Below are 27,378 nucleotides of genomic sequence, written 5' to 3'. Positions count from 1 at the left end.
TGATTTTACTTTTCTTCACTCTAGTTGTATAAGATCAATAGCTCAAAAGATTTTAAAGGAAGAGTAGCAAATCACTGCAGAAGAATAATATTAAGTGTGCTAGATATTTATGTAATGTTTTAATTTTTCCTAGTACGTTAACATTTTGTGTTGACATAATATAACCTTTTCTAAAAGATTTTGATATGGTTTTAGTCAGAAAACAACATTGTTAAATGAGTTGTGCAATCAGCTATCTGGTTGGAATAGTACATTCTACCCCAGTTGTGATATTCTCAAAAGATGACAGTGTTTGTTTAGGGGTGGTGGGGCAGTGTATGTTTAATGGTCCAACATTTTGTAGCTTTTTCACTGTCAATAGATGTACTATTTAGAGTGTAAGTTTCAAGGTGAGAGCCCAGGCCAAATGTTACTTGGCTTATACTATATAAAAAATGACAGATCATAGCCTGTCTAATTCATTATCTTCCCATCCTTCCCCTGTTACACATTTATTTAATGTACGATGTTATTTGCCTGGTTTCTATTGACATAAACTTAACCTTTTAAGTCTTAAAATTTTATTCTGTAATTGTCTTTGGTGTTTTGGGGTATTGTCAAAGTCCAAATTGCCCAAAATATCATCTTAGCAATCCACAATTCTAACTCTTTGAAGAGTACAGTCCACAGTTTAACCTGTTCCTTTGTTTCCGGGTTATACTTCTGTTAGAAACTTCTTTTTAAGTGACTGACTAGCTTCAGGGGGCCTATAAATTGAATTCAGCGGCTGTAAGTTGAAGGGCTGCACTCTGCCTACATCCAGTTATTTGCCTATTTGTATGTGAGACTCACAAAGCCTTTTCACATAGCATGCCATTTTATCTTTTTGAATTCTCTTTTCCTCTTGGGTAGAATCTTTAAATGCTGGCAGTTTATAAATTTGTTTGAAATTAGAGAATCAAATTGGATTGCTATTTGTTTTGGATCTGTGGGAACCTCACCCTCCGAGACCGATTCTATAAAAGTATTCTTTTTGTTTATATGGAATGGCTTTAATTTATAGCTAGTTAGAATTCTGCATAAGTTTAATAGTATCAGATGTTTTGAGTTAATGGATTTGAACCTTTGAGGTATAAAAAATTGAGTAACTTTTTGAAGTTTCTGAATTTTGAAACTACTATGTTAACATTGAATACAAGTAAATAGATGACACAGTTCAACTAAAGTAGTTTTGGTATACTTACTGTTTGTTTCATACATACACTTTTTTTTTTTTAGAAATGCCTACATTTAACTGTTAATTGTGGTTGAGAACTCCACCTAATAGAGGGTGGCTAGGTGGAAAGAAGAAATGGTGCTCACTTATCTAAGAAAAGGCTAATACCCATGTTTGAGAATTAGAGGTAGATCAACAGCAGTAATTATCAAACTTTCGGTTTAACTACCTGTTAAACTTTCGGTTTAACTACCTGTTTCGGTTTAACTACCTGTTTCGGTTTAACTACCTGTTTGAGAACGTGCTGAAAGTTCTGGACCTTCAGTCTGTAGGTATTAGCACTTACTAATTCACCTGAGAATTTGAACAGGTGGCCTCACAAAAATATTATTCCTAATGACCAGGATGATTGATCGCAGGCAGCTATTACCCTGCTTTTGTTACCCTTTGTGTGTGTGTGTGTGTGTGTGTGTGAGAGTGAGAGAGAGAGAGAGAGAGAGAGTTTGGCTTCTGGTATATTGGGAAAGGGAGTCATTTACTGTCTGTTTTTCATTCTCCTTCCAAAATCTAGAAGAATTTCATAAATACTTTTTTAAAAGTTGTAGATGAAAAGTCTTGTAAATCATGTACATCAAAAATAGGGTGTGCCAAATGTCTCTGCAGTTTTAAGCTGTAACTTTAGAAGATAAATGCTGCAAACTTTTAAAAAGCATTCTGTGAAAATTTATTTAAATTTCTTTTATACTTATTTAGTGCTGTGAATTTTGAATAATTAATTAATTTATTTTTTTTATATGTGACACTTTTCTGGATGACACCTACTCAGATTCATGGATCCAGTAGGGAGAGATTCTCCTGCTTGGCCATCATGGTCACCTGATCTGTCTCCATGAGACTTTTCTTTTAAGGGTCATTTCAGAACTGTCATGTATGCATCAAAACCTCATTCTTTGAATGATCTTAAGGCTAGAGTTATAGATGTAATCCTGTCACTGATCTGTCACCTCACTGAAAGTTTCTGTGAAGTTCAAAAGTCAGGTAGTGTGATATATAGGCCAAAAACCATGATTATGTTGAATTTTAATGATAGGTATTATTTTTTAAACTTAAATAAATTAACCTTTTAAATGCTTATTATTACTTAATGTAAGTTTAGATCTTGCCCCAGATACTTTGGAATGATATGTAATACGTGTTGCTTGATAAAACATCATTTAATGGCATTTTTTAAATTGCAAAGCCCTAGACCTGCACTACCTAGTAAGGGAGCCATTAGTCACCATAGCTCTTTAAATTTAAATTAATTGAAAATAAAGTAATAAGATTTCAGTTTCTTAGTAACACTAGTCACATTTCAAGTTCTTGCTAGCGACATATACCTAGTAGCTATCTTAATAAACAGTGCCAATATAAAACATTTCCATCATCTTGGAAAGTTCTGGCAGACAACGCTGCCTTATATTACACTATAGCAATGTGGATTCCTTGACGCTGTCTTTCATCCCCAGGTCATTTCCAGTCTAATTTGAATACATAAAGCTTTCAGACAAGGTTTCATAACCCTATACTTTTAATTGAAGGACCTCTGGTGCTTTTGGAAATTAGACAAGGATATTAAATGGACTGATTGCTCTTTTACTCTGTATAATAAAAGAACATTGAATGCTGGGATATTTTAAAGCTTGGAAATTGTGTTATAGGGAATCCCTGGAGATAGAGAAAGTCAGGCTGTTGTGGACCCCCCTCAAGCAGCTAGTACTGGGGCTCCTCAGTCTTCATCAGTGGCTGCAGCAGCAGCAACTACAACCGCAACAACTACAACAACAAGTTCTGGAGGTAAAGTAGAGTCTTTTGGGTGGGGAGGAAATGGTCCTGAACTTTTAGTGTAAAGTATTTATTCTGAAGTGGTTTACTGAAGTAAGGTTCATAGCCAAAGCATTTTGATAATCCTCAGATAAGTTCCCTATACATTGTTAGAGAGGGGCCCAAAAGAAATTCTGCCAAATGGATGTAAAAGATATCCTTACTTATTTTAAAATCTTGATGCAGTTTTGGCAAAGGGTGTGTTATGTTTAGCTTATTCTAAGGAAGAGATGCTTCCTGGTTTCCATTTAGTGTTACATTCTGAAGCCATTTGGAATGGTTTGCTAGGCTTGTTTCATCCTTCAAGTTCCAGCAGAACCTGGAGCCAGTGATAGGCCAGGAATTACACGGGGTTCTCCTTTGTTCTGTCTTCTGTTTATTTTTGAAGAGGCCATTCTTTATGCCTTTCATAGCTCAAACTGTGGCAGTCAGCTCATTGTCAAAAATCCCTAAGTCCTTTGTGTTCAGTTTCCCATGGGACAGGCTTTTCATTTCTTGAGATTCAGCATGAGTAGTACAAAGAGGAGGCAACAGTCTGGTGTCAGATTTGGGGTGCTGTTATGTTTAGCACTTACTAGGTAACTTAATTTGCTGGGTGTCAATTTCTTCATCTATAAAATTAGTGTTATGCAAAGAATAGATATACATGTGCTGTGGTCATTTTAATTTGAATGATTGTCTTCCTGAATAATTTAGGAAATAACATATTCCTCTAAAAATTCTCATTACTCATTTAGTAACCTCATCTACGTAATTCCTTGTTTTTTACAATTTTTGGTTTCCTTTAGCATAACCAGACGAGCACCAGCACCCCCACAGAGGCAGAAGTTGTGTTTCTTATGTCTTAATTGGTATTATTTATTATTGTAAAAGGATCTTAGAACAAAGAGCTCTAAATGTATTAGCACTAGATTGTCTTACAGCCTATTTGTCTCATTTTTATACATCACAAATTTTTGAAGTTAAATGGTGACAATCAAAAGGCTTCTTTCTAGTTGTAATTGTTTGTATTAAAAAAACCTCCTTCTGATCTATAAACCTGAACTCTTTTTAAGTATTAAACTTCTCTCTCTTTTGGTTTAGCATTTCTTTGCTCAGATTGTTTGCTTTGAGGGCTTTGGTTGTGTTATAAAGTAAGTGAGGTTTTGTTTTGGTTTTGTTAGTCCTGGTTATATACTTAGGAACTTTTCAGCAACGGAAGCAACTTTTAGAACTTTCCATTTTGATAAGAGTGCATGTAGGGCAAAAGCTCTCAGTATTATGTGATAACACTTAGCACCTAAGGCAGTTGTAAGAAAGATTGATATTTATAGTGTTCTGCATTTTGCACTTCTGCTAATAGTAATTTCTGCAGCATAGGACTTGCAAATTGTAACTGCTCTTTTTATATATGAAAAGTTATTCCTTTTGCTTAAAAATATTTACATGTATTTTAGGACATCCACTTGAATTTTTACGAAATCAGCCTCAATTCCAACAGATGAGACAAATCATTCAACAGAATCCTTCCCTGCTTCCAGCATTGCTACAACAGATAGGTCGAGAGAATCCTCAGTTACTTCAGGTAACTTTTTAATCAGTGTTGATTTTGAAAGAGGGTTTAGACTAACATATTTTTAAAAAGTCCATCAGAGTCCCTGACCCCACACCACCTTCCTATAAACCATTCTCCCAAGTTGCATTCTGTAAATGTTATGTTCAAAATGTGTTAATAGGTTTACTGATAAAAGGATGCGAGGGGATGGAGGTCGGGTTCGTTTTAACTTGGTCAGGTAATAAATTTGGGAAACACTTTGTTTCCTTCTTGGACATTTGCAGTGCATCCTAACATAGTAAAGAATCTGAGAAGCTGTGTAACAAAGAAACGCTGTCTTAATTTTTTAAATCCATGTTTTCCTTAACTTATCAGTGGAGCACTGCCTCTTAGAAAATATAGCTGTGGGCTAATTTAATGCTCACATCATGAAGTATTTGAGTTTTGCACAGCTTTGTTCTAACTTCTAGTGTGAAAGGTAAGAAACAGATATATAAAGAATATGTTCTATTAGTTTATAGTCCCAAAGTAGTTTTTTAATACTGATTTTTGGGGGGCGGGGTGGGGGACTTTTATGAAAGAGAATTTGAATTCTTTTCATTCTTTACTGTATACCTCATGGTCAAGTACTGAGTTTCTTTAGTAATATGCAGGAAATCGCATCCTTCCAAAGACTGAATAATCCAGAATCACTCCAGAGAATTGCAGTTGCAAAGTTATAGGTGTCCCTCTTATTTGTACTTAGAATTATTTTCCCAATGATACTTAATTTCAGTGTGTTATTTTTCTCTGTCTTTCATATCACCACAGCAAATTAGCCAACACCAGGAGCATTTTATTCAGATGTTAAATGAACCAGTTCAAGAAGCTGGTGGTCAAGGAGGAGGGGGTGGAGGTGGCAGTGGAGGAATTGCAGAAGCTGGAAGTGGTCATATGAACTACATTCAAGTCACACCTCAGGAAAAAGAAGCTATAGAAAGGGTGAGTTTAAGTTCCTTAGAAGCATTACGCACATTTCAGGTGCTCAGTAGTCACAGGACTAGTGACAACTTTATTGGACAGTAGAGATATGTCTCCATTTCCATCACTGGAGATAGTTGTGTTGGACAGAGCCAAATAGAGAACATTGTCCTAGGGGTTGCAATAAAGATGGTCTCTTCTCAGCCCTGTTCCCTGACCTCTGTGAAGCCAGGGGACTAGCTGTGAAGTACCTGTCTAGCATGGAATAGGTATAAATGTGGTAAGAAACTGTTAATAATTTCATTTATGTTTTAAAATTCAAGTAGTAAAAAACTGATCTTAAAGTGTATACCCAATTATAAATTACTGGTTTTTAGATTTATATTTCAAATTTTACTTCACTTCTATCTCTAAAATATAGAAGAGGTGTGTATTTAAATTATGTAAAAATTATGTACAGTAAACATCACAACCAAGTATTCTGCTTCTTTTTCTATCCTTCCCAGGTTGACCAGTACAAGTTACAGCACTGCTGTAACTTCGTTTTTATGACATTGTGACTAGTCAATCATTTTCTCTGAGCCCTATTGTAAACAGGGAATCATAGTGCTTGCAGTCTCATCTTGCAAAGTGTTTTGAGATGGAAATCAGATAAAATTGTATTTTAACTTAATAGTTACAAAATCATTGAGACAAATGTTTGTCCTTGTTTATGATATGCAGGAGTGCTCATGGTTTATAATTGTTTCTTTAAAAGTATTTTGTATATATCATACTAATGGCTATTTCCTTAAATAACAGAAGCGAGTAAATAATGCTACCTGAATTGTTGTATGGCATCTGTCTGTTAAGTTTAGGGTTATCAGTTCTTGATTTCTGTGTTGGACATAGCGTTTTGTAGTTTTAGCTCTTACATTTAGGTCTGTGATTCATTTTGAGTTCATTTTTGCAGTTGGCTTGAGGTGTGGGGGTCCAGTGTCATTCTTTCGCTTGTGGATACCCAGTTGTCCCAGGACCAGCTGTTGAAAAGGTTATTCTTCCCCGCATTGAATTATCTTGGCACCCTTGTGGAAAATCAGTTGACCTCAGATGTGAGGGTTTAATCTTGGGCTCTCAGTTCTCCTCCATTGATCATTATGTTTATCCTTGTGCCAGTGCCATACTGTCTTAATTACTATGGCTTTGTAATAAGTATTGAAATCAGAAAGTGCAAGTACTCCAACTTTTTCTTTTTCAAGGTTATTTTGGCTATTTTGGGCCCCCTGCAATTCCATATGAATTTTAGGATTAGCTTTTCCAGTTTCTGCAAAACTAGGGTTTTGATAGGAATTGTGTTGAATCTGTGGATCAATTTCAGGAATATTGGTATCTTAAAATATTAAATCTTATGATCCATGAACATAGAATATCTTTCCATTTATTTAGGTTTACTTTCAGTAGTGTAGACGGTGCACTTTTGTTAAATGTATTCCTATTTTATTCTTTTCAATGGTATTATAAATGGAATTGCTTTCCTAATATCGTTTTTGGAGTGTTTATAATTACTGATATATGGAAATGCAAATTAATTTTGTATATTGATCTTGTATCTTGCAACCTTCCTGAACTCATTTATTAGTTCTGGTGGTGTGAGTGAAATTTTAGGTTATATATATTTGGAAACTGCCATAGATTTCAACAACTAGGTCACAAATTAGTGATTTCAAGACTTATTATAAACTATGCTCTAGTGATTTGAGCAAAACAAATTAAGTATAGCACAAATACTTGGTGAGGAAAGTAGCAGAAGCCATTTCTTAAGCAGAGGAATGAATGCAAACATAATTTGCTTGACATAAGCCATGTGCACTTTCAGACTTTGACATTGTTATAGTGTAAGGTAAGGAAAGACCCACAAAAAGAATAGGCATAGTATGCAGAAAAAAGACTTTCAAAATAAAGTTATTATTCTTTCTGGGTTTTATGACAATTGTCTCTCATCCTCTTCCTTCTACCACTACTTGTATCTGTGATTATTTTTTTTATAGGAAAACAGGATCAATTGGTTTAACACAGAATAGAAACAAGATTTGAATATCTTTTAGCAACTATATTTCTAAGAACCAAAACATGTTCTTTGGGTATGTAATTTGAAATTTTGTACTGGGGGTCAGTTTGTGTGTACATATTAGCAATACATTCTGTTGAACCTCTCCATAATCAGTGTGGAATAGCGTAAGTAAGGTTAGGAAATGTGTAGCCATAATCACCTCACTCAGTTTGCTTCCTTGGTATAGGGGATGTTTATACTCAGTGGGGGGGTCTTAAACCTAAAACAAAATTTATAGTTGCATTAATTGTGGAAAAATCGTTGTTAATGACCTGTTGTCTTTGACGTAGCACAATTATGTTTAACCATAATCTGATATCTTAACTAAAGGAATTAGAATGACTCTTTCTGAAAATGTGAAAGCACTGAAGTGTGTGTGTGTGTGTGTGTGTGTGTGTGGTCAGATCTGCAAATAGAGATACTTTTACTTCTTCCTTTCTAATCTGGTGCCTTTTATTTCTTTTTCTTGCCTAATTGCCTAGCTGGAACCACCGGTACATTGTTGAATAGAAATGGCAAGAGCAAACATCCTTGTCTTGTTCCTGATCTTAGGGGGAAGACAGTTAGTCTTCTACCTTAAATACGATGTTAGTTATTGGGTGTTTTTGTAGATGCCCTTTATCAGGATAAATTCCCTTCTGTTCCTAGTTTGTTTTTCTCATGAAAAGGGGTTGGATTTTGTCATTTATTCTATTTTTATGCTGTATTACACTGATTGTGTTTTGTATATCGACCCAAACTTGCATTCCTGAGGGAAATCCTACTTAGTCATGTGCATAATCCTATGTTGCTTGATTGGCTTGATTTGGTTTGCTAGTTTTGTTGTTGTTGTTGAAGAGTTCCCTTAACTTTATTAAAGGCTCACAAGAAGGTAGGGTTCTGGGCTAGAGAAGGCAAGAAATACAATGTATACAACAAAGCACCTGACTTCAAGAGTTACAATCAGTTTGGGAAAGTACAGCATACTGAAAGATAACTGGCAATACTGGAAATTGTATACAGAATATTCCTCTCCTTAGTGCATTTTTGAGGGATTGCTATGCTGATTGTCTCTGTTCCAGTTTAGGAAGTGGTCATTCCCCAATATCTGCAGATTTTCCAGAGATTTATAATTGCCCGAAGTTTATTTTTAGAAGTATCCTGAGATGCCAGGGCATTTTGTTTTCTGAAGAATATTGTATAACCAATCCCGAAGCAAGCCTGGCTTTTCCTGCTGTTCAGGTGCCAGAAAAATTCTTTCATCACTTTTAAAGTTCAGTAGCTGAATCAGGATAGACACTGGAATTAGTCTTTCTTATATACTCATTGCTATGACATAAATGGGTCTTTCTATATATAGATTCTGTTCTTCATTTCAAGAATGTTTTCCTAGTTTCTTTCTGTTAAAAAAAACCGAAATCAGATAAGTTTTGCCCTAAAAAATGGGGATGAAAATGGTATCTACCATAGTGGTTAAATGACTTAATTCACATAAAGTATCACACTGGCCTGAAAGTCTTTTTTATTCCCATTTCATTTATCCCCCCAGTATAGTTCTATCTCAGGTTTTGTATTATTTTTCATGTAAATGCAATTTACAAAAGATCCACATAGTAGACTATGATTACTTTCCTGGTCTTGAACAATTTTTTGTTTTCTTTGGAATTAATAATTTTCTTACTTTTTGCTTGCTGAGTTTTCCTTCTGCTAATTACTAATTCTTCCCCAGATCCTTACCTAGTGGAACACTCATTTCAATATGTCCAAGTACATCAATGGTCTTTCAATTGTTTAACCTTAGGGACATTATTCTCTGAGTCCGCTCACCTGTTTTAATCTGGCCTGGATGTTTTCCATGCCTGTTGGACAGCTGTCATCCCAGGTCCCATTCGTATTCTGCCTGAGGACTCAATTTGCCTCTCTCTTTTCTTGGATTACTCTCTTACTAGTAACTCCCTAAGAAAGGGAATAAAGAATTGTTTAGGTAGTTATTAAAGAAAGGGGCTTAGATTTCATCTAGCCCCTTGTATTGGACTATGAATCCATATTCAGGTGGTGATGAAGTCATAAAATTTTCACGAACTTTTTAGTGTACTTTGTAGTATGCTTTCAAGTGATGATCTGTCACTTGTGCTAGGCTGTAATCCATAATATGTCAAGAAAATTAAATGTGCTCTAATTGATGGGTTGAGTTTATAAATACATGTATTTTTTTTTTCTTGCAGTTAAAGGCATTAGGATTTCCTGAAGGACTTGTGATACAAGCATATTTTGCTTGTGAGAAGAATGAGAATTTGGCTGCCAATTTTCTTCTACAGCAGAACTTTGATGAAGATTGAAAGGGACTTTTTTTATCTCACACTTCACACCAGTGCATTACACTAACTTTGTTCACTGGATTGTCTGGGATGATTTGGGCTCATATCCACAATACTTGGTATAAGGTAGTAGATTGTTGGGGGTGGGGAGGGAGGGATCTAGGACATAGGGCAGAGATAAATACAGCGCATGTCTGCTTATTGGCAGATGCTGCAGATCCACACAGTGTGTAAAATATTATACAACCAAAAATCAGCTTTTGCAGGTCTTTATTTCTTCTATAAAATAGTAAGTAACTTTTCCTAGGTTTCACTCTTTTTAGTGTACTAGATCCAGAAATTTAGTGTAATGCCCTGCTTTATATTTCTTTGACTTAACATTGGTTTCAGAAACAATCTTTGCTACCTAGAATCTACAGTCTCTATTTCTTGGCAACACTGGATAATGGCTTTGTGAAATTGGGAAAATTTTTGGAGCAACTGTAAACAGAAATGCCAAATTATTGATGGTTATTGTTGCTGCTTCAAATAAGTATGAAATTAATATGTTAGGAAGCCCATTCTTTCATGTTGAATACCTGGGGTGTGAGGGTGGGGAAGAAGGGGTACCTTTTCTTAAAATGAAAATAATTACTGCTATTTTAAAATTCTTGATCATTGAATGTGATGAGACCCTTCTAACATGATTTGAGAAGCTGTACAAGTATAGGCAGAGTTATTTTCCTGTTTACATTTTGTTTGTTTGTTTTTTGGGAAAAAATTGGTAGGTGTCTAATTACTGTTTACTTCATTGTTATATTGCAGTAAAAATTTTAAAACAACCATTGCATGTTTGCTTCTGATGTATCACTTTATGAACTGAGCACTTTTGGGGCTAATAGAGAAATGCAGCATTCTCTCTCTCTCTCTTCCCCTTCCTGCAGCAGAAACGTGTTTCACATCAGTCATGAGTTCAAACTGCTGCCTTCTTTAAAACCCACAAAATGCTGCTTCAGTTCAAAAGTAATGCAGATGTTTCAAAACTGGGTTTCTGGTATTTGTAAATGTTTTTTGTTTTTTTTTTTTTTTTTTTTTAATTAGATAAGAATGTATGACCATTGAAGTCATTAGTATTATATTTCTTTAAAAAAGATAAGTGGACAGAACCATATCCAGTACCTTTTATTGCATTGAAAAAACTGGCAAAATCTTCTGGAATGGTTAGGAAGATGCAGCTGGAAAAGTACTTCAGAAAATATACAATCAAGATATCTCATGGCATATTAAAAGAAAAATCTTAATAGCAGTGTTGACTTCTATTTGGATTTTTTTCATCTCAGTTTTTCCTGTTGAATCTCCTTCATTGGCATTGTTATTTGATCATAAAGAAGGAACAGATGTCTACTTCAATTTTTCAAATGTATTTTGCCTGAATATAAGCAAACTATTTAAAGAAATAATATCGGGGTCCCCCCCACCAACTGATACTGAGTAAGAAGATGAATTTGCACAGATTTCTCCCTGCATAATCTCTTGCAATATCCTTAGCACAATTTGGTGATGATTTTTAAGCTTTTAAGTCATGCACTCGTAACCTGTCTCTTATGAAAAATAAATGAAACCATGATTTCTCCCCACATTGTTATCATGTAGTTTACTTTTCATGTGTTTATTTCATAAATATGACATGACAAGCCTTTGGACTTTGTATTACCTGTATGTTTTATCATGGATCATGCATAATATCTCAGGAGAATAAAATGACGATTCATAAATACGTTCCTCTTTCAAAGTAAAGGGATAAGTTGGGAAGAGGGGTGGCTTTTCTGGTTGGACAATGAAATACTATTGTTTGTTTTATGGCGTTCTGTGTGCTACCTTATTGTTAAGCACATTTCAAAAACCTGGGGTGCGGATGGGGTGCAACCATTGCCTCTTTTCTCTGAAAAGTGACAAGCAGAAGTTGGTGACATGGAGCTTTTGTTCTTGAACAACGGAGCTACAGATAATGGGATTGATGGTTACCAGAAGACAGCTTGGGCCAACTTTTGACCATTCTTTACAGTACTTTGTTACATGTTTCCTGATAGAGACTTAAGGAACCAGCCAAGATACTATAAAAGAAATAGCCTTTCATGACCTTTTGTTGTTTTTAATTTACAGTTGGGGTAAGGCTCTTAATGTAAGTGGCTATTTTGATTTCAGAATTTTGCATTTGAGGTATTCTGCCATCTAGTTCTTGAGATATTTTTATTGTTAGGTGCTCTCTGGAAAATGTGAGGAAGCCTTAACTTTATACTTGTTAAATTCTGCCATCTTCAAGTCAAGTATTCCTTTTCAGTGTTTAAAAATGCTGAAGTGTTCCACCATATAAATTTTTCCTGGTACTAGATAGCTAGAATTCTGGAGAATTGATGATAAAATATTTTCAGTACATCCAACATTGCATTTCTCTTTTTAAAAATGATTCAGCCACAAAGAATCTTAGATTAAAAGTAGATGTTGCCTCCATCACTGATACTTTTGTTTTCTTCGGGAATTGAAAATGTAGATTATTTGTAGGTGGGAGCTTGGTATTTTATTGTGTCTCCATATCCTCATCTAGAGATTTCAGAATTCCCATTTTCCCCATACTACTTGTTTTGTAACAGCCAGCATAAGGCTGCTACAAAGTATTCAGAAGTAAGCAATTTCAGGGAAGGAATCCAGACCAACTCTTGATTCTCTGGTGCAAGGGATCCTTTGTCCATTTTTTTCCCTTTGTTCCTCTCAGCCAGGGGCTACCAAACCACAGCCCTGTGGGCCAAATCTTTCTCACCTGTTTGGTCCATAAGCTAAAAAGTGCTTTTACATTTTATAATGGTTAAAAAAAGGTTAGTATATTTTATGATGTGAAAATTATGATTCAAATTTCAGTGTCCAAAAATAGTTTTATTGGAACACAGCCATGCTCATTTACATATTGTCTATAGCTGCTTTCATGCTCCATAGGTCTCTGTTGAGTGGCTGCATTAGAGACTGTGTGGCTCCCAAAATCAAAAATATTTACTACTGGCTCTTTTAGCTGTGACTAGCCCATGGGTTAAATTGTATGCTACTCTTTATTCCTTTTTTGGCATTTTTGGGCCTTTCATTTCGTGGCTTCAGATTGTTTTCTGTGTGCCTATTGCAGGTTCTTTAAGGGGGAGAGGTGGTATCTCCATTCCCAGCGTTGCCCCTGGTGCTAGCATGTACTTGGTGTCAGGTTCACCACTTGGAAATTGTTCTTTGCAGTTTTTACATTGTTTCTTGCTCTTGTAGCAAGATAATGAATTTCAGCGCTGAGCACACTGTCAGGCACCTGGCATAGTGATGGGTGAACCAAAGGGAAGAAATGCATTCATGAATCCTTGGTCCCTGGGATCAGAGTTGGGGCAACTGTAAAAAGCATCTTAATTAGAACTGGAAGAAAGAGGGTGAGTGGAGCTCTAGAGGAAGGAGTGCCACAGTTGGACCTGTTTGGATGGCAGGATAGTTTCCAGGACTGTGTGTATGTAGTTTGAGGCTGGGGAGTTGGGAGGGGTATTGGTTAGGGTGCACGAGACCAAGGCATGGGCTTTAGGGAAAGCAGGGCAATAATGTTTGGAAAACTGCAGAGAGCGCTATAGGGAGTGACAAAGATTATAAAGGGCCATACCTGTCATGGTGTTCAATTTGGAAAGCAGTGGTACCTCAGGTAGGGTTAGCATGGAGAGGAAGCTGGAAGGACCAAAGAAACATCCAGTGACAATTGCTTTTAGGATCAGAGTCTTGGGAATGAACAAAGACAAACTGGTATGAGATCTGGTGTGGGTGTGACTGCAGCTTAACAGTCATAACTGCCATCTGGTTTTGTGATAAGCAAGAAAATGGCTTTGTCTGCTCTATGGAAAACTTAAGCCAACCTACGAATTTTTGTTAAGATCATGATATAATAATCAGTTTCCAGTATTTGCCAAATGGGAACATGGTTCCACTTAAGAAATTCCACTAATGAAATTCACCATTATGAAATAGATATAGAGGAAAATGGCTTTGTCCTTTCTTTTTAGAGGAGAAGAAAGGTCTTTTAATAGTGCAAATATTCTAAAATTCCATTTATGTTTGTCTCCTGTCTGCCACTACACAACTTCAAGTGAGCAGAATTTTCCCTGTATTAAAACATGCTCCTTTAGTTCTTTATTAATTCAAAATCTCATATCTGAAATCTTGGAGCCTAATGTTTTTTTATACTTAATATCATTTTCCAGGTTTTGCAAATGTGAAGCAGAGCATTTATTAAATGTCATAACTCCCCTAGTGAGGTCCTAGGCTACACCCAGTAATCAAGTACTAAGATTTCTGCAGAGACATGTAATATTTATACTGTGTAAAAATAAATAAAAACTATTCATTCGGCTAGGATTTGCTGCATGTGTTTATCAAAAATTTAAGGAAAAACTTGGTTTTGAGAGCTTGGATCTTGGGATTGCAGTGTCATCTTTCACTGGGTATGTGAAAGCGGGTTGTCAGCTCAGACCGCTTCCTCACCGCTCTTACTAAGTTAGCTGCCTACTAAGTCTTTATGCTCATTCAGTATTCAACATTAAGTGACAAATGGTTGTAAAAGGCCTTCCCTGTTGTGATGTTAAATTTGGAAAGCACTGGTGCCTAAAATAGGGTTGTCACCATGGAGAGGAGACTAGGAAGACCGGTGAAACATCAGTGGTGACAAATTTGCTTTATTTGTAGGTGCCAAAACAAACTGAGACAGGGTCTCTCCCATTGAGCTTGAGATGTTATGATGAAGACTATTTGAGTAGTCATGAATCCTTTAGCAGGTATAATATCCTCTTCAAGGATTACAAATTGGGAAACCATCCTCCCATACTTCTACCTCGTGTCTCAAACTTAGTTTTCCATTCTTCTTGCCTTTGATCTAGGCCTTCCTCATCTTCCTGTCCCAGAGCTTCCCAACCCTACTTTCATGGGCTCCAGATGGTTAGAGACAGTGATCCTGTCCAGCCATGAGGTGGTCTTCAGGACAGCTGGAGAACCCGGGCTCCTCAACCTTAGCCCCAAACAGCTTTAGCTCTTGGCCCCAATGTGTTGTACAAGTATGTGTTTGCCATGATGGAAGATTGGGGTGCTCTACCCTACGTTTTTATTAGCTTTCTAGATGGGCTCCCTACCTGTTAAATTAGATCTTCCACACTTAAGCATTTGTCTACCAGGGCTGGTTAATGTCGATTGAATTGCCATCTTATGACTCAAGGGATGTTTGATGGGGATGCTGGGGTCAGTTATTGACAACTTCCATGTCTACAGCAAAATCAAAAATTGTCTCACACCTGCTTTTAGTTATTTGGCTTTCCAGTTACAGAAGCCATGTGGGTTTTATTTGCACTGCAATAACAAATTGAGAAATACTGAATATATTACCTTGAAATTGGTTGAAAAACTGATGAGAATAAATATTTGGGCTATCCCATAGAACACTTGGGGTTCTGTTGAATGATTTTTTGAACCCCATAGTGTTTTTGCAACTTTTTAGCATTTTAGGTTTAATTTTTTTTCTTCAGATTTCTTTTTGGTCAGTTAGGCATAGTTATGCTTGTTTGACAGCATTTTATATTGTCTTCAGTTCTAAAGGAATTTATTTCTAAGTTATTTAATCGTAAAGTACTTTTCATTCATGTCTTTAACTTTGCTGTAACCCAAGGTGGTTTTATAATTTTAAACCATGTGCATTTTGCAAAAAGCATTAACAATTTTTTTTTATTCCCTACACAATTTTAAAGTAGAAAAGAGAGCTCCCATATATGCCACCACCCACCCCCCCTCAGAAAATTCAAATTTAAGTTTTGCAGTTGTCCCAGCATTGTTCGCTGTAGCAAAAAGACCCAGTCCAGGGTCACACCCTGCATTTGCTACATTTAGTCTCCTTCAGTCCACACATGCTCTCAGACCTTTCTTGATCTTAACGACTTTGACCTTTTTTTAAGATAACCCTGTCTTCCAGAACGTCCCTCAGTTTAGGCTTGTCTAGTGTTTTGTCTGAGTAGATTCAGGTTATACATTTTTGGAAAAAATGGCATGGAAGTGCTGCTGTGTTCTTCTCACTGCCTTCCAGTGGATGGCATGTATGACTGTCTCATCATTCTTGATATTCCCTTTGATCATTTGGGTAAGTTGGTATCTGCCAGGTTTTGCCACTGGAAAGTTACTCTTGGTGCCTTTCTTTTAAGTATTTGATGGGGAGAGATTTTGAGACTATGTAAATATCCAATTTCTCATTAAACTTTTGCACATTGGTTTAGTATCCATGGATGTTTGTTGCCTGAGTTATTACTCTGATGGATGCCAAATGGCGATTTCCTAATCCCATCATCCTGTCTACATTTATTAGCATGTGTTCTGGCATTCTCTTTCCCCCATTTATTAATTTGTACCTTTGTGGATTCCTATTTTATTCAGTGGTATATATTCCATTACAATTATTATTTTGATGCTCAAATTGTCCTGACTTTTGCCATTGTGTGTCTTAAAGCTGGCATCTGTGCTGGAGCCTGCCTTCATTCTGGGTCCTTCCTTTCTGCCACAATACAATATTCCAGGCTTTTCTGGTACTTGCTCTGGAATCAGCCATTTCCCCCAGGGAACTCTGGTTCCTTTTAATGGAGATGGCATTTAGAAGCCAAAATCTTGTGCAAGGAATGCACATTGCTACTGGACTGTCCCTGCTCCCAAGTCCTCTCATTGCGCACACAGAAAATAAACATGCACACTCATATGGATCTATACTTCTAGATCTATGAATTTATATTGAAAACTAACTTCACACTGATACCTTCAATTCCAATCCAGCACCACAAAGTTCATCTGCGCTGCCTCCTTTTCAAAATTTCTTAACTCCTTGGACGTGAGAAAACTGACTCCTCTTATCCTCAGTATATTTACTTTTTTTTTTTTTTCCAAATCCCCCATATGTGACCCATCTCCTTGGCACTTAGTTGCCTTTCTTGCTTGAGCACTGAGTTGCCACCCACTTGCCCACTTTCCCTGCACATTTGGAGTATTATTTTTACATGTTTTTAACACATGGGACTTGTAAATGGAGGTGAAAATGTGTTCTTTTTTTCTTTAAAAATTCAATTGAGATATTCTCATACAATACAGTCATCCATGGTTTACAGTCAGTTGTTCACAGTATAATTATATAGTTGTGCATTCATAACCACAGTCAATTTTTGAAATTTTCATTACCACACACAAAAAAGAATAAGAATTAAAGTTAGTAAAAAAGAACACCCAAAACATCCCATACCCCACCCCAGTCCCTCCCTATTATTCATTTACTTTTTTGTCACTTTTCTATTCATCTGTCCATATGCTGTATAAAGAGAGCAGGAGCCACAATGTTTTCACAACCACATGGTCTCACAGTGTAAGCTATATAGTTACACAATCGTCTTCAAGAATTAAGGCTACTGGGTTGCAGTTCAACAGTTTCAGGTATTTCCTTTTAGCTATTCCAATACACTAAAAACTGTAAAGCGTAAGAATAACCACCAGAATGACATTTCGACTCTATTTGAGATCTCTCAGCCACTGAAACTTTGTTTCCTTTCTCTTCCCCATTTTGGTCCAAGAAGGCTTTCTCAATCCCCTTATGCTAGGGGCAAGCTCATCCCTGCAAGTCACATCCCATGTTGCCAGTGAGATTTACACCCCTGGGAGTCATGTCCCATGTAGGGGGTAGGGCAGTGAGTTTACCTGGAGAGTTGGCTTTGAGAGAAAGAGGCCACATCTAAGCAACAAAAGAGGTTCTCTGGGGGTGACCCTTAGGCACAATTTTAAGTAGGCTTAGCCTCTCTTCACAGTAACAAACTTCATAAGGGCAAGCCCCAAGATCGAGGGCTCAGATTTCTAAATTGGTAGCACCCAATGCTTGTGAGAGTATCATTAATTCCCCAGGTGGGAAAATTTAATATTTCCACATTTTCCCCCAGCCCCTCAAGGAGGCTTTGGAAATACATTTTTAGTCTCTGCCCAAATTACTCTGGATGTATTGGGGCTTCACACTAACCTGTACAAACCAACCAGATTTCACTCCCTATCCAACGTTCCATGTAATTATGTTGTTTGAATAAACTGATCTTACAAGTTAAATTACATAGTGTGTTACAAAAAAATATAGATTTTGCACCTAATAAACATCTCTTCCTTTGGTCTCCCACAGAAATTGAAGTTTTAAAAACACCATCAATATCGTCCTTTACCCTTCAGTTCAATTTACCTTAGTCCTAACCAAGTCCATTTCATTCATATCTCTAATTGAAGTTGGACCTCTTTTTTCAGACTCCTTACATTTGCTGTATGGGGTAATGCTGACATTCATAGCTGCTGGACTCTGGCTCTGAGTCTCAGGTGTCACACAGATACCCAAAGTTCCAGGGACCAACCAAGTTATACACAAAGAGCTCAGCATCTCAGAATTTAGAAATAACCATTACAACTCAGGAATAGATGTAACTGCAGTAAGAGCTTACAATCTAGAAAGCTTTACAATAAGTCTTTTCCTGATAACCTATGTGCTAAGGCTCAATTCTCAGTTTGCACATTGTACTTAGTCCATATTAGTGAGAAATTACAATGTCCCTTTCTTTTCATTTCTGGTTTATTTCACTCAACATACTGTCTTCAATGTCCAGTCACCTCACAACTTCTCTCCTTGTAGCAGCTCAATATTCCATTGTATGTATACACCACAGTTTGCCATTCTGTTCATCAGTTGGTGTACCCTTAGGCCACCTCCATCCACTGCAAATTGTGAACATTGACAACATAAACACCACTGTGCAAATGTCCATTTGTGTCCCTTTTTTCAATTCTTCCAAGTATATACCCAATAACCAAGTTGCAGGACCATATGGCAACCCCATGCTTAGCTTTCTGTGGAACCACCACACTGCCCTCCAGATGGGCTGCACCATTCTACCTCCCCACCAACAGTTACTAGGCACAAGCCCCTCTCTACACTTTCTCCAGCACTTGTATCCCTCTGTTTATTTTTTAGATGGTTTTATTCACACACCATACACTCCATCCTAAGTAAACAGTCAATGGTTCCCTGTATAATCACATAGTTACGCATTCACCACCACTATCTATATAAGGATATTTCCATTTCTACTAAGAAAGAGTCTTCCCACATCCCAAAGTAATTTGGGCAGAGAATAAAAAATATATTTACAGCCTCCCCCCCACCCTGAGGAGCTGGGGAAGGTGCAGAAGTGTTGGACTTCCTCACCTGGACTGGTGTTGATGTTGTCACAAACATTGGGACTGGCGGTTTGATGTGCCAAGCCCTCGATCGTGGGACTTGCCCTTATGAAGTTCGTTACTGCAAAGGAGAGGCTAAACTTGCATATAATTGTGCCTAAGAGTTTCCCCCTGAGTACCTCTATGTTGCTCAGATGTGGCCCTCTCTCTCTCTAACTGAGCCACCTCGGCAGGTGAACTCACTGCCCTCCCCACCTCGGCAGGTGAACTCACTGCCCTCCCCACTAGGTGGGACCCAACTCCCAGGGGTGTATATCTCCCTGGCAATGCAGAGTATGACTCCCAGGGATGAATCTGGACCTGGTATCATGGGATTGAGAATATCTTCTTGACCAAAAGGGGGATGCAAAATGAGACAAAATAGTTTCAGTGGCTGAGAGATTTCAAATGGAGTCGAGAGGTCACTCTGGTGGACATTCTTATGCACTATATAGATAACACCTCTTAGGTTTTAATGTATTGGAATAGCTAGAAGTAAATACCTGAAACTACCAAACTCCAACCCAGTAGTCTGGACTCCTGAAGACGATTATATAATAATGTAGATTACAAGGGCTGACAGTGTGATTGTGAAAACCTTGTGGATCACACTCCCTTTATCTAGTGTATGGATGGGTGAGTAGAAAAATGGGGATAAAAACTAAATGACAAATAGGGTGGGATGGGGGGGATGGTTTGGGTGTTCTTTTTTTACTTTTATTTTTTATTCTTATTCTGATTCTTTCTGATGTAAAGAAAATGTTCAGAAATAGATTGTGGTGATGAATGCATAACTGTATGATTGTACTGTGAACAGCTGATTGTACATCATGGATGATTGTATGGTATGTGAATATATTTCAATAAAACTGAATTTAAAAAAAAGTCTTCCTCTTTCTTTTCTTAGTCGAAAAAAAATTGACAACTAAAGAGCAACAAAATTAAAATTAAATACAATAAAAAAGTGAGACAACAACAGAAATGCCAAGAATCCCATACCCCTCCCTTATATCCCCCTCTTTTAGGCATTTAGCTTTGGTATATTGCCTTTGTTAAAGTTAATGGAAGCATATTACAATGTTACTGTTAACTAGACTCTAGTTTGCATCAATTGTGTTTTTCCCTGGTACCAACCCATTTTTAACACCTTGCAAAGTTGACATTCATTTGTTCTCCCTCATGTAAAAATGTATTTGCACATTTAATCACAGTCATTGACCATTCTAGGCTTCACTAAGTTATACTGTCCCAGTCTTTATCTTCTATCTTTCCTTCTGGTGTCCTACGTGCCCCTAATCTTCCTCTTTCAACCATACTCACAGTCATTTTTGTTCTGTGTACTTACATTGCTGTGCTACCATCATCCAATATTCTGCTCCAAACCTCTCTCTTCTGTCTTTTCCTATCTGTCTGTAGTGCTCCCTTTAGTATTTCCTGTAGAACAGATATCTTGTTCACAAACTCAGTGTCTGAGAATATTTTAAACTTCCTCATTTTTGAAGGACACTTTTGCCAGATATAGATTTCTTGGTTGGCAGTTTTTCTCTTTCAGTATCTTAAATATATCATACCCTCCTTAGTTTCTACTGAGAAATCCAAGCTTCCCCTGTAAGTGATGGATTGCTTTTGCTGCTTTCAGAATTCTCTGTCTTTGATACTTGATAATCTGATCATTAAGTGTCTTGGTGTGGGTCTATTTGGATCTATTCTATTTGGGGTACACTGTACTTCTTGGATCTGTAATTTTATGTCTTTCATAAGAGATAGGAAATTTTCAGTGATTATTTCCTCCATTATTGTTTCTACCCCTTTTCTTCTCCTTCTGGGACACCCACGACATGTACATTGATGTGCTTCGTGTTGTCATTCAATTCCCTGCGACGCTCCTCATATTTTTCCATTTTTTTCTCTATCTTATTCTTTTGTGTATGTAGGATTTCAGATGTCCTGTCTTCCAGTTCATGAATCTTTTCTTCTGCCTCTTCAAATCTGCTGTTGTATGTCTCCATTGTGTTTTTCATCTCTTGTATTGTGCCTTTCATCCCTATAAGTTCTGCTAATTGTTTTTTCAAACTTTCAAGTTCTTCCTTATGTTCGCCCAGTGTCTTTCTTATATCCTTCATCTCTTTTGCCATATCTGTCTTCAGCTCATTGATATGATTTTTGAATTGATTTAGGAGAGTAGTTTGATTAATAATTAGTTGTTTCAATTCCAGTTGAAGTGTAAGTTTTTTCCTTTGACAGGGCCATATCTTCATTTTTCCTAGTGTGATTTGTAATTTTTTGTTGTCTAGGCATCTAGTTTTCCTGATTACCCCAATTAGATTTTCCCAGACCAGATGGACTCGGGTCTCAGGAGGAGACTGTATTCAGTATCAGGTTTCCCTGCAGGTGAGACCCAGAAGACTGTCAGTCTTACCAGTGAGGCCTCTAGACTCTGTGCTTTTCCAGTCCTGCCTGGCAGATGGTGCTTTCAGCCCACAGCTCCTCACTGGTGTAAAGAGGTGTGGTCCCTTTAACTCTCAGGAGACCCTGTCCTGGCCAGGGGCAGATGGTGTCAGAAGCCAAGTTTAAGTTATATCTGTTCCCGCCCACCGCCGCCCCAGACCCTGAGGTCAGGAATTCTCTGAGGGAGGGCAGTCACTTGAGCTTGGTGCCAACCCCCTTTTCTTAGGAAAGATACACCCCCTTTTCAGAGCCAGTCCCCGGCCCCCCAATTTCGCCAGTCGACCGGTGTTGGTACCCAGTTCTCTGCGCCCCTTTTCTTGGGACACATCCATTTTCCAGTATTCTGAGTTCAGCTATCTCCAAAAGCCTCTATTTATTTATGTATATATATATTTTTCCCATCAGTCCTGCATCCTCTCTACTGGAAGGAACCTCAGGTTCCTTTCCTGCTTGCTCTGGATTTATCCGTGCTTGTAGCTTATATTCAGTGGTCCATATTTGTTAATTAAAACCACAGTTGGAGCTTGGTTGAGTTACTTTCCCTCACTCCAGGTAACCTGTTTCTTTTTTCCACAGGGAAATGTTTCAGCTCAGTCTGCCATGCCGGGGCTGGGGGTGGGGGGCAGCTCTGCAATCTGGGGAGCTTTACTTACAGTTCATGCTGCGATCTCAGCTGTTCCACCCATTCCAGGCTGGTGTACGATGTGTGTCCAGTCACGGATGTCACCCAACAGTTGTTCCAGACTATTTACTAGGCAGTTGTTCCTGGCTATTTACTAGTTGCTCTAGAGGACTAACTAAATTCCACACCTCTCTAGGCTGCCATCTTGCCCCACCCCTGTGTTTAGTTTCTGTTTAATTTAGCATCCCAATAACAGTGCTGCTGCATATGGTAAAGGGAAAGCCTTATTTATTCTGCTCCAGCCACTGTGCCACCAGGAGGCCGGTCTCTATAGATGCCCCGGAATCTCTGCACATGGAGTTAAAATGCTGGGTGAGTTTTTCCAGTTGCCTTCTACTTGGGGATTGGGACCAGTGTGTTTTAGATGCCAGTGGTGGGGTGGAAGCCTGGAGGGAGCAGATTAGTGGAGGGAATGTAGCTCCCATGCTTGACTAATCATGGTTCCTCCGAAAACACTATGCTCTGCCATATCTCTTGGCACGTGCTGCTTCCCTGATTCATACGTTCAGCAAATAATGAAAGAATAGTCCTACCCCCTTGTTCTAGTTTGCTAATGCTGCCGGAATGCAAAACACCAGAAATGGATCGGCTTTTATAATGGGGGTTTATTTGGTTACAAAGTTAGTCTTAAGGCCATAAAGTGTCATCAACAATCAAGTACTTTCACTGGAGGATGGCCAATGGTGTCCAGAAAACCTCTGTTAGCTGGGAAGGCATATGGCTGGTATCTGCTCCAGAGTTCTGGTTTCAAAATGGCTTTCTCCCAGGACGTTCCTCTCTTAGCTGCAGTTCCTCAAAAAATGTCACTTAGTTGCTCTTGGGGCTTTTTTCCTCTCTCCTTCAGAGCAAAATCTGCTTTCAAAAGCCGTCTTCAAACTGTCTCTCATCTGCAGCTCCTCTCTCAGCTTCTGTGCGTTTTCAAAGTGTCCCTCTTGGCTGTAGCAAGCTCTCTCCTTCTGTCTGAGCTTATATAGTGCTCCAGTAAACTAATCAAGGCCCATGCTAAATGGGCGGGGCCACATCTCCATGGAAATTATCCAGAGTTATCAACCACAGTTGGGTGGGATGTATCTCCATGGAAACAACTTAATCCAAATGTTCCAACTTAATCCATACAATATGTCTGCCCCCACAAGATTGCATCAAAGAACATGGCTTTTTCTGGGGGACATAATATATACAAACTGGTACATCCCACCCCCTGGACCCCAGAAAAACATGATCTTTCCATATACAAAATACATTCATCCCATCACAATATCAGAGAAACTTAAATCATTTCCATAACAATAGTTAAGTACAAGATCCCATCAAAATCAGTTATAAGCATGGTCTGTCCAAAAGAAAAATTCCCCTCTGGCTCTGTACCTGTGAAACTTAGAACAAGTTATCTGCTTCCAATATACAAAGGAGGGACATTTAAAGGGTAGACATCTCATTGCCATTCTTTGGAGCTTGAGCAAGTGGGAGTCTAACCCTTCCTAAGGGCCTTTGTGGCAGCCCTTTCCTCTCCAAACAATGGGGTGAGTTCTCCAACATATCCACACATTGGGGAGGACACCTTCTCGGCCCCATCCTCCCCAGACATTGGGCAGCACCCAGATTCTCTTCCATCTCTGAGGCACATGCTTAACCCCTTCAGAACAGTGAGATAGTGGCCAGGCTCTCCCCAGTCCCCTGGGAATATGCTCCACCCCCTTTGAGGCCTGAGGTGGCAACACCTTTCCTGAGCATCGAGGTGGAAGGCCCACCCTCGACCTCCGGGGCAAACTCACCCTTTCCAAGCATGTGGGCCACTCTGTTCTCCCAGCCTGAGACCTCTTGACTCTAGACCTCAACCTCCATGGCTCTGTCTTTGAAGAAATTTTTCCTTCAATATGTTTCCTGTCTGTCTCCTCCAGTCCAGACCAGCAGCATCTCTGTCTATAAAGATCTCACAAAAATCCTGTTGGCTTTGCATGAAGCACACAGGGGTCAAAGCTGTCAGACAATAGAACTTTCCACAAATCCTTTCTGAATAACTCCATCTCCAATCCCGGCTTGTACTGAAATGGCAGCTGGGTTCCATGTTTGGTTAAATCCTCACGTTGGGCTGTAGCTTCTGGGGTCTCACTTTTTGGAAGCCCAGAATTCTGCAAATTGTCAGTTTCTGATTTCTTTGTACCCAAGAGTTCAGTTCTAAGTTTATCTCTGTCCTGTCGCATTTTACTATAAGCTGGCAAGTAGAAGCCAGGCTAATACTTCTATAATTTGCTTGGAGAATTCATCAGCTAAATATTCCAGGTTGTCGCTTTCAAATTCTGGCTTCCATCCAACACCAGGACTCAATTTTGCCAAATTCTCTGCCACTTTAAAAGAAGGATCACCTTTCTTCCAGTTTGCGACAACACATTCATCATTTCTGTTCAAGGCCTTATCAGAAGTATCTTTAAAGTCCTTATTTCCACCAATAGTCTCTTCAAAGCAGTCTAGGCCTTTTCTATCAAGCTCCCCACAATTCTCCCAGAGTTGACTCTCATCTGCAGCTCCTCTCTCAGCTTCTGTGCGTTCTTCAAAGTGTCCCTCTTCTCCTTATCCATTTAAAAAGCCATTCCAGGTCCTCCTGCGTCTCTGCCGCGCAGACCCCGGCCCCAGCCGCAGACCCGAAGAGCCGACCGACCATGTCCAACATGGAAAAACACCTGTTCAACCTGAAGTTTGCGGCCAAATTGCTGAGCAGGAGTGCCAAGAAATGCGACAAAGAGGAAAAGGCCGAAAAGGCCAAGATTAAAAAGGCCATTCAGAAAGGCAACATGGAAGTGGCAAGGATACACGCGGAAAACGCCATCCGCCAGAAGAACCAGGCGGTGAATTTCCTGAGGACGAGTGCGCGGGTGGACGCGGTGGCCGCCCGAGTCCAGACGGCGGTGACGATGGGCAAGGTGACCAAGTCCATGGCCGGCGTGGTCAAGTCGATGGACGCGACGTTGAAGACCATGAACCTGGAGAAGATCTCCGCCCTGATGGACAAATTCGAGCACCAGTTTGAGACGCTGGACGTGCAGACGCAGCAGATGGAAGACACGATGAGCAGCACGACGACGCTGACCACTCCCCAGGGCCAAGTGGATATGCTGCTCCAGGAAATGGCAGACGAGGCCGGCCTCGACCTCAACATGGAGCTGCCGCAGGGGCAGACCGGCTCGGTGGGCACGAGCGTGGCCTCGGCCGAGCAGGATGAGCTGTCGCAGAGACTGGCCCGCCTGCGGGATCAAGTGTGATGACGGAACCCACCCTGCGGCTTCCCGGCCGCAGCCACCTTCAGGTATACAGAGAGCCACCTTTGCCCTCTGTATATTACGGAGATACGATACACTAGAGATTGAACATACCTGAATGCTGAAATGCTCTCTATTTAAGATGCTTCTATCTTTGGGTTTACGGCGCTCACCAGATACATTAAAAAATGCCCAGCTTTCTCCATTCTTAACTGAATTTTATAGTTCTGTATAGCTTGTGATGGTGTGTATTTTTATAGCTGCCTTTGACAGAACTAGTTAATTTGGTGTATATGAATCTTTCTCAAAAATTTCCTTTAAACTCTAGTTCCCGTGTACGCGATTTTCTGCGGAGAATTAATCAAATCGAAGGATTTTTTTTTTAATTTAGTGTAACTGCTAATACCTGTAATTGGCAGGTAATGCATAAAAATTAAAGAGGGGAGAATAATTACTTAGTTTGATTACAGGGCTATAAACACCTCGTTCAACATATTTAATGGACAGTGCTATGTCTGTGTATTCTGTTGCCTTTTTTTTTACTTCCTTTTTGCCATCAAAGTGAGACTACAATTGACTATTTGTTCTCCTAACTTGTTTTGCATAATACTCCTATTGTTTACCTTCTATAAGTTTTTCATGTAATAATTGCCTTTGCAAAACTGGATAAAATGCCAACTTCGTTTATGGGAAAAATTGTTCTCTCATTTTTGTTTGCTGTTTAAATAGAGTTTTTAAAAAGACTTAACCAGGCTCTCTAACACGTTTCTAGTTATTTTCCTATTTCTACCTTGTGTTTTACTTAGGCTTCTTATAAAGCATGTTAAGTAGCATGGCAGTCATAATAATCACTCTAACATTGCCAAAGAACTCTTGATTGGTTTGGGAAAACCCTGGGTCTATGTGTTTGTAGGTTTTGTATTATTTTTGACAACCAAAAGTAGAAATAAAATTAGAACTGTATTTTAAGTTCTAATTACTTGCATTATTTATTGGTCTTAAGCGACAACTCTTAGAGAACCTTGGGAATATAAGTTGAAATATTTGACTTAACCTGTGCCAATAACTTAAATATACAGCCAGCCAGTTGGAAGTCTGGGAAGAGGGAAAGAGGTGAGATTGGAGAGCAAGTTTAACTAAAAGGCTAGAGCCCACCTGTACTTCCTTTCATTTTCCTGGGTATAGCTGTGTGCTCTCTGGCTGAAAAGTGCAGCAGTAGCCTCAAAATACGGAGAACAGTGACTTGCTTTTGCATTGGCAAGTATATTTCTCTTAAGTTAAAGACTTAAGGGTTTTTTAACTCTTTTCTCTCACTGCAAGATTTCTCCAAAAGAGAATTCCTATGTTCCAAAATATAGGAATTCTTGTGAGTCATTTGAAAAATTTGTAACCAAATATTCATCATTATAATATATTTTCCAGTGTGAATGAGTGTGTTTAAGAAAAAAGTTATTAACAAGCAGATGAGAAATGATTCTCACATTTTACACCTCTTGGTTGTCTGCCCAGCATCTTTTCTCTAGAAATCTCTCACCCCTTGGTTGTAACAGAAGCAGCCATGTGTGGGTTCAGAAAGAGTCTTCAGCTGGAAACAAGTAGTTACAACTTAAAAATAGTTTAGCATTGAATCCTTTGGTAAATTGAAGACCCTTTTATAGTGCAAATATTCCCTAAAAAATTAATATATTTTGTGAGATTAAAGAATGTTTGTATATGCTTGAACTTTCTCAAAATATGTTCATTTCAAACTAGC

General features: G+C 38.6%; 2 protein-coding genes across 2 annotated transcripts in view; both read left to right on the top strand.

Annotated features, from left to right (window-relative positions):
- Positions 1-11,692, top strand: part of RAD23B (RAD23 homolog B, nucleotide excision repair protein) — a 43,836-nt gene extending 32,144 nt beyond the window's left edge. The window contains exons 7-10 of the mRNA XM_037797512.1: positions 2,896-3,031; positions 4,495-4,622; positions 5,403-5,573; positions 9,846-11,692. Of these exons, the coding sequence (XP_037653440.1) occupies positions 2,896-3,031; positions 4,495-4,622; positions 5,403-5,573; positions 9,846-9,959 (549 nt within the window). The 3' untranslated portion in view covers positions 9,960-11,692. The remainder of the gene's footprint in view (positions 1-2,895; positions 3,032-4,494; positions 4,623-5,402; positions 5,574-9,845) is intronic.
- A 13,336-nt stretch (positions 11,693-25,028) lies between these two features.
- On the top strand, positions 25,029-26,775 carry LOC119504874 (charged multivesicular body protein 1b-like). Its single transcript, XM_037797474.1, has one exon. The coding sequence runs from the start codon at positions 25,029-25,031 to the stop codon at positions 25,626-25,628; it is 600 nt and encodes a 199-aa protein (XP_037653402.1). The 3' UTR covers positions 25,629-26,775.
- Positions 26,776-27,378: the final 603 nt, after the last annotated feature.

This window comes from Choloepus didactylus, chromosome 10 (assembly GCF_015220235.1).
Source record: "Choloepus didactylus isolate mChoDid1 chromosome 10, mChoDid1.pri, whole genome shotgun sequence".
Taxonomy (NCBI): domain Eukaryota; kingdom Metazoa; phylum Chordata; class Mammalia; order Pilosa; family Megalonychidae; genus Choloepus; species Choloepus didactylus.
The sequence above is the reverse complement of the archived record's forward strand: the minus strand, read 5'-3'. Positions and strand labels throughout refer to the sequence as shown.

What these genes read in the sequence shown, in the direction of transcription:
- LOC119504874 (XM_037797474.1), top strand. Translation starts at nt 25,029, where the DNA reads ATGTCCAACATGGAAAAACACCTGTTCAACCTGAAGTTTGCGGCCAAA.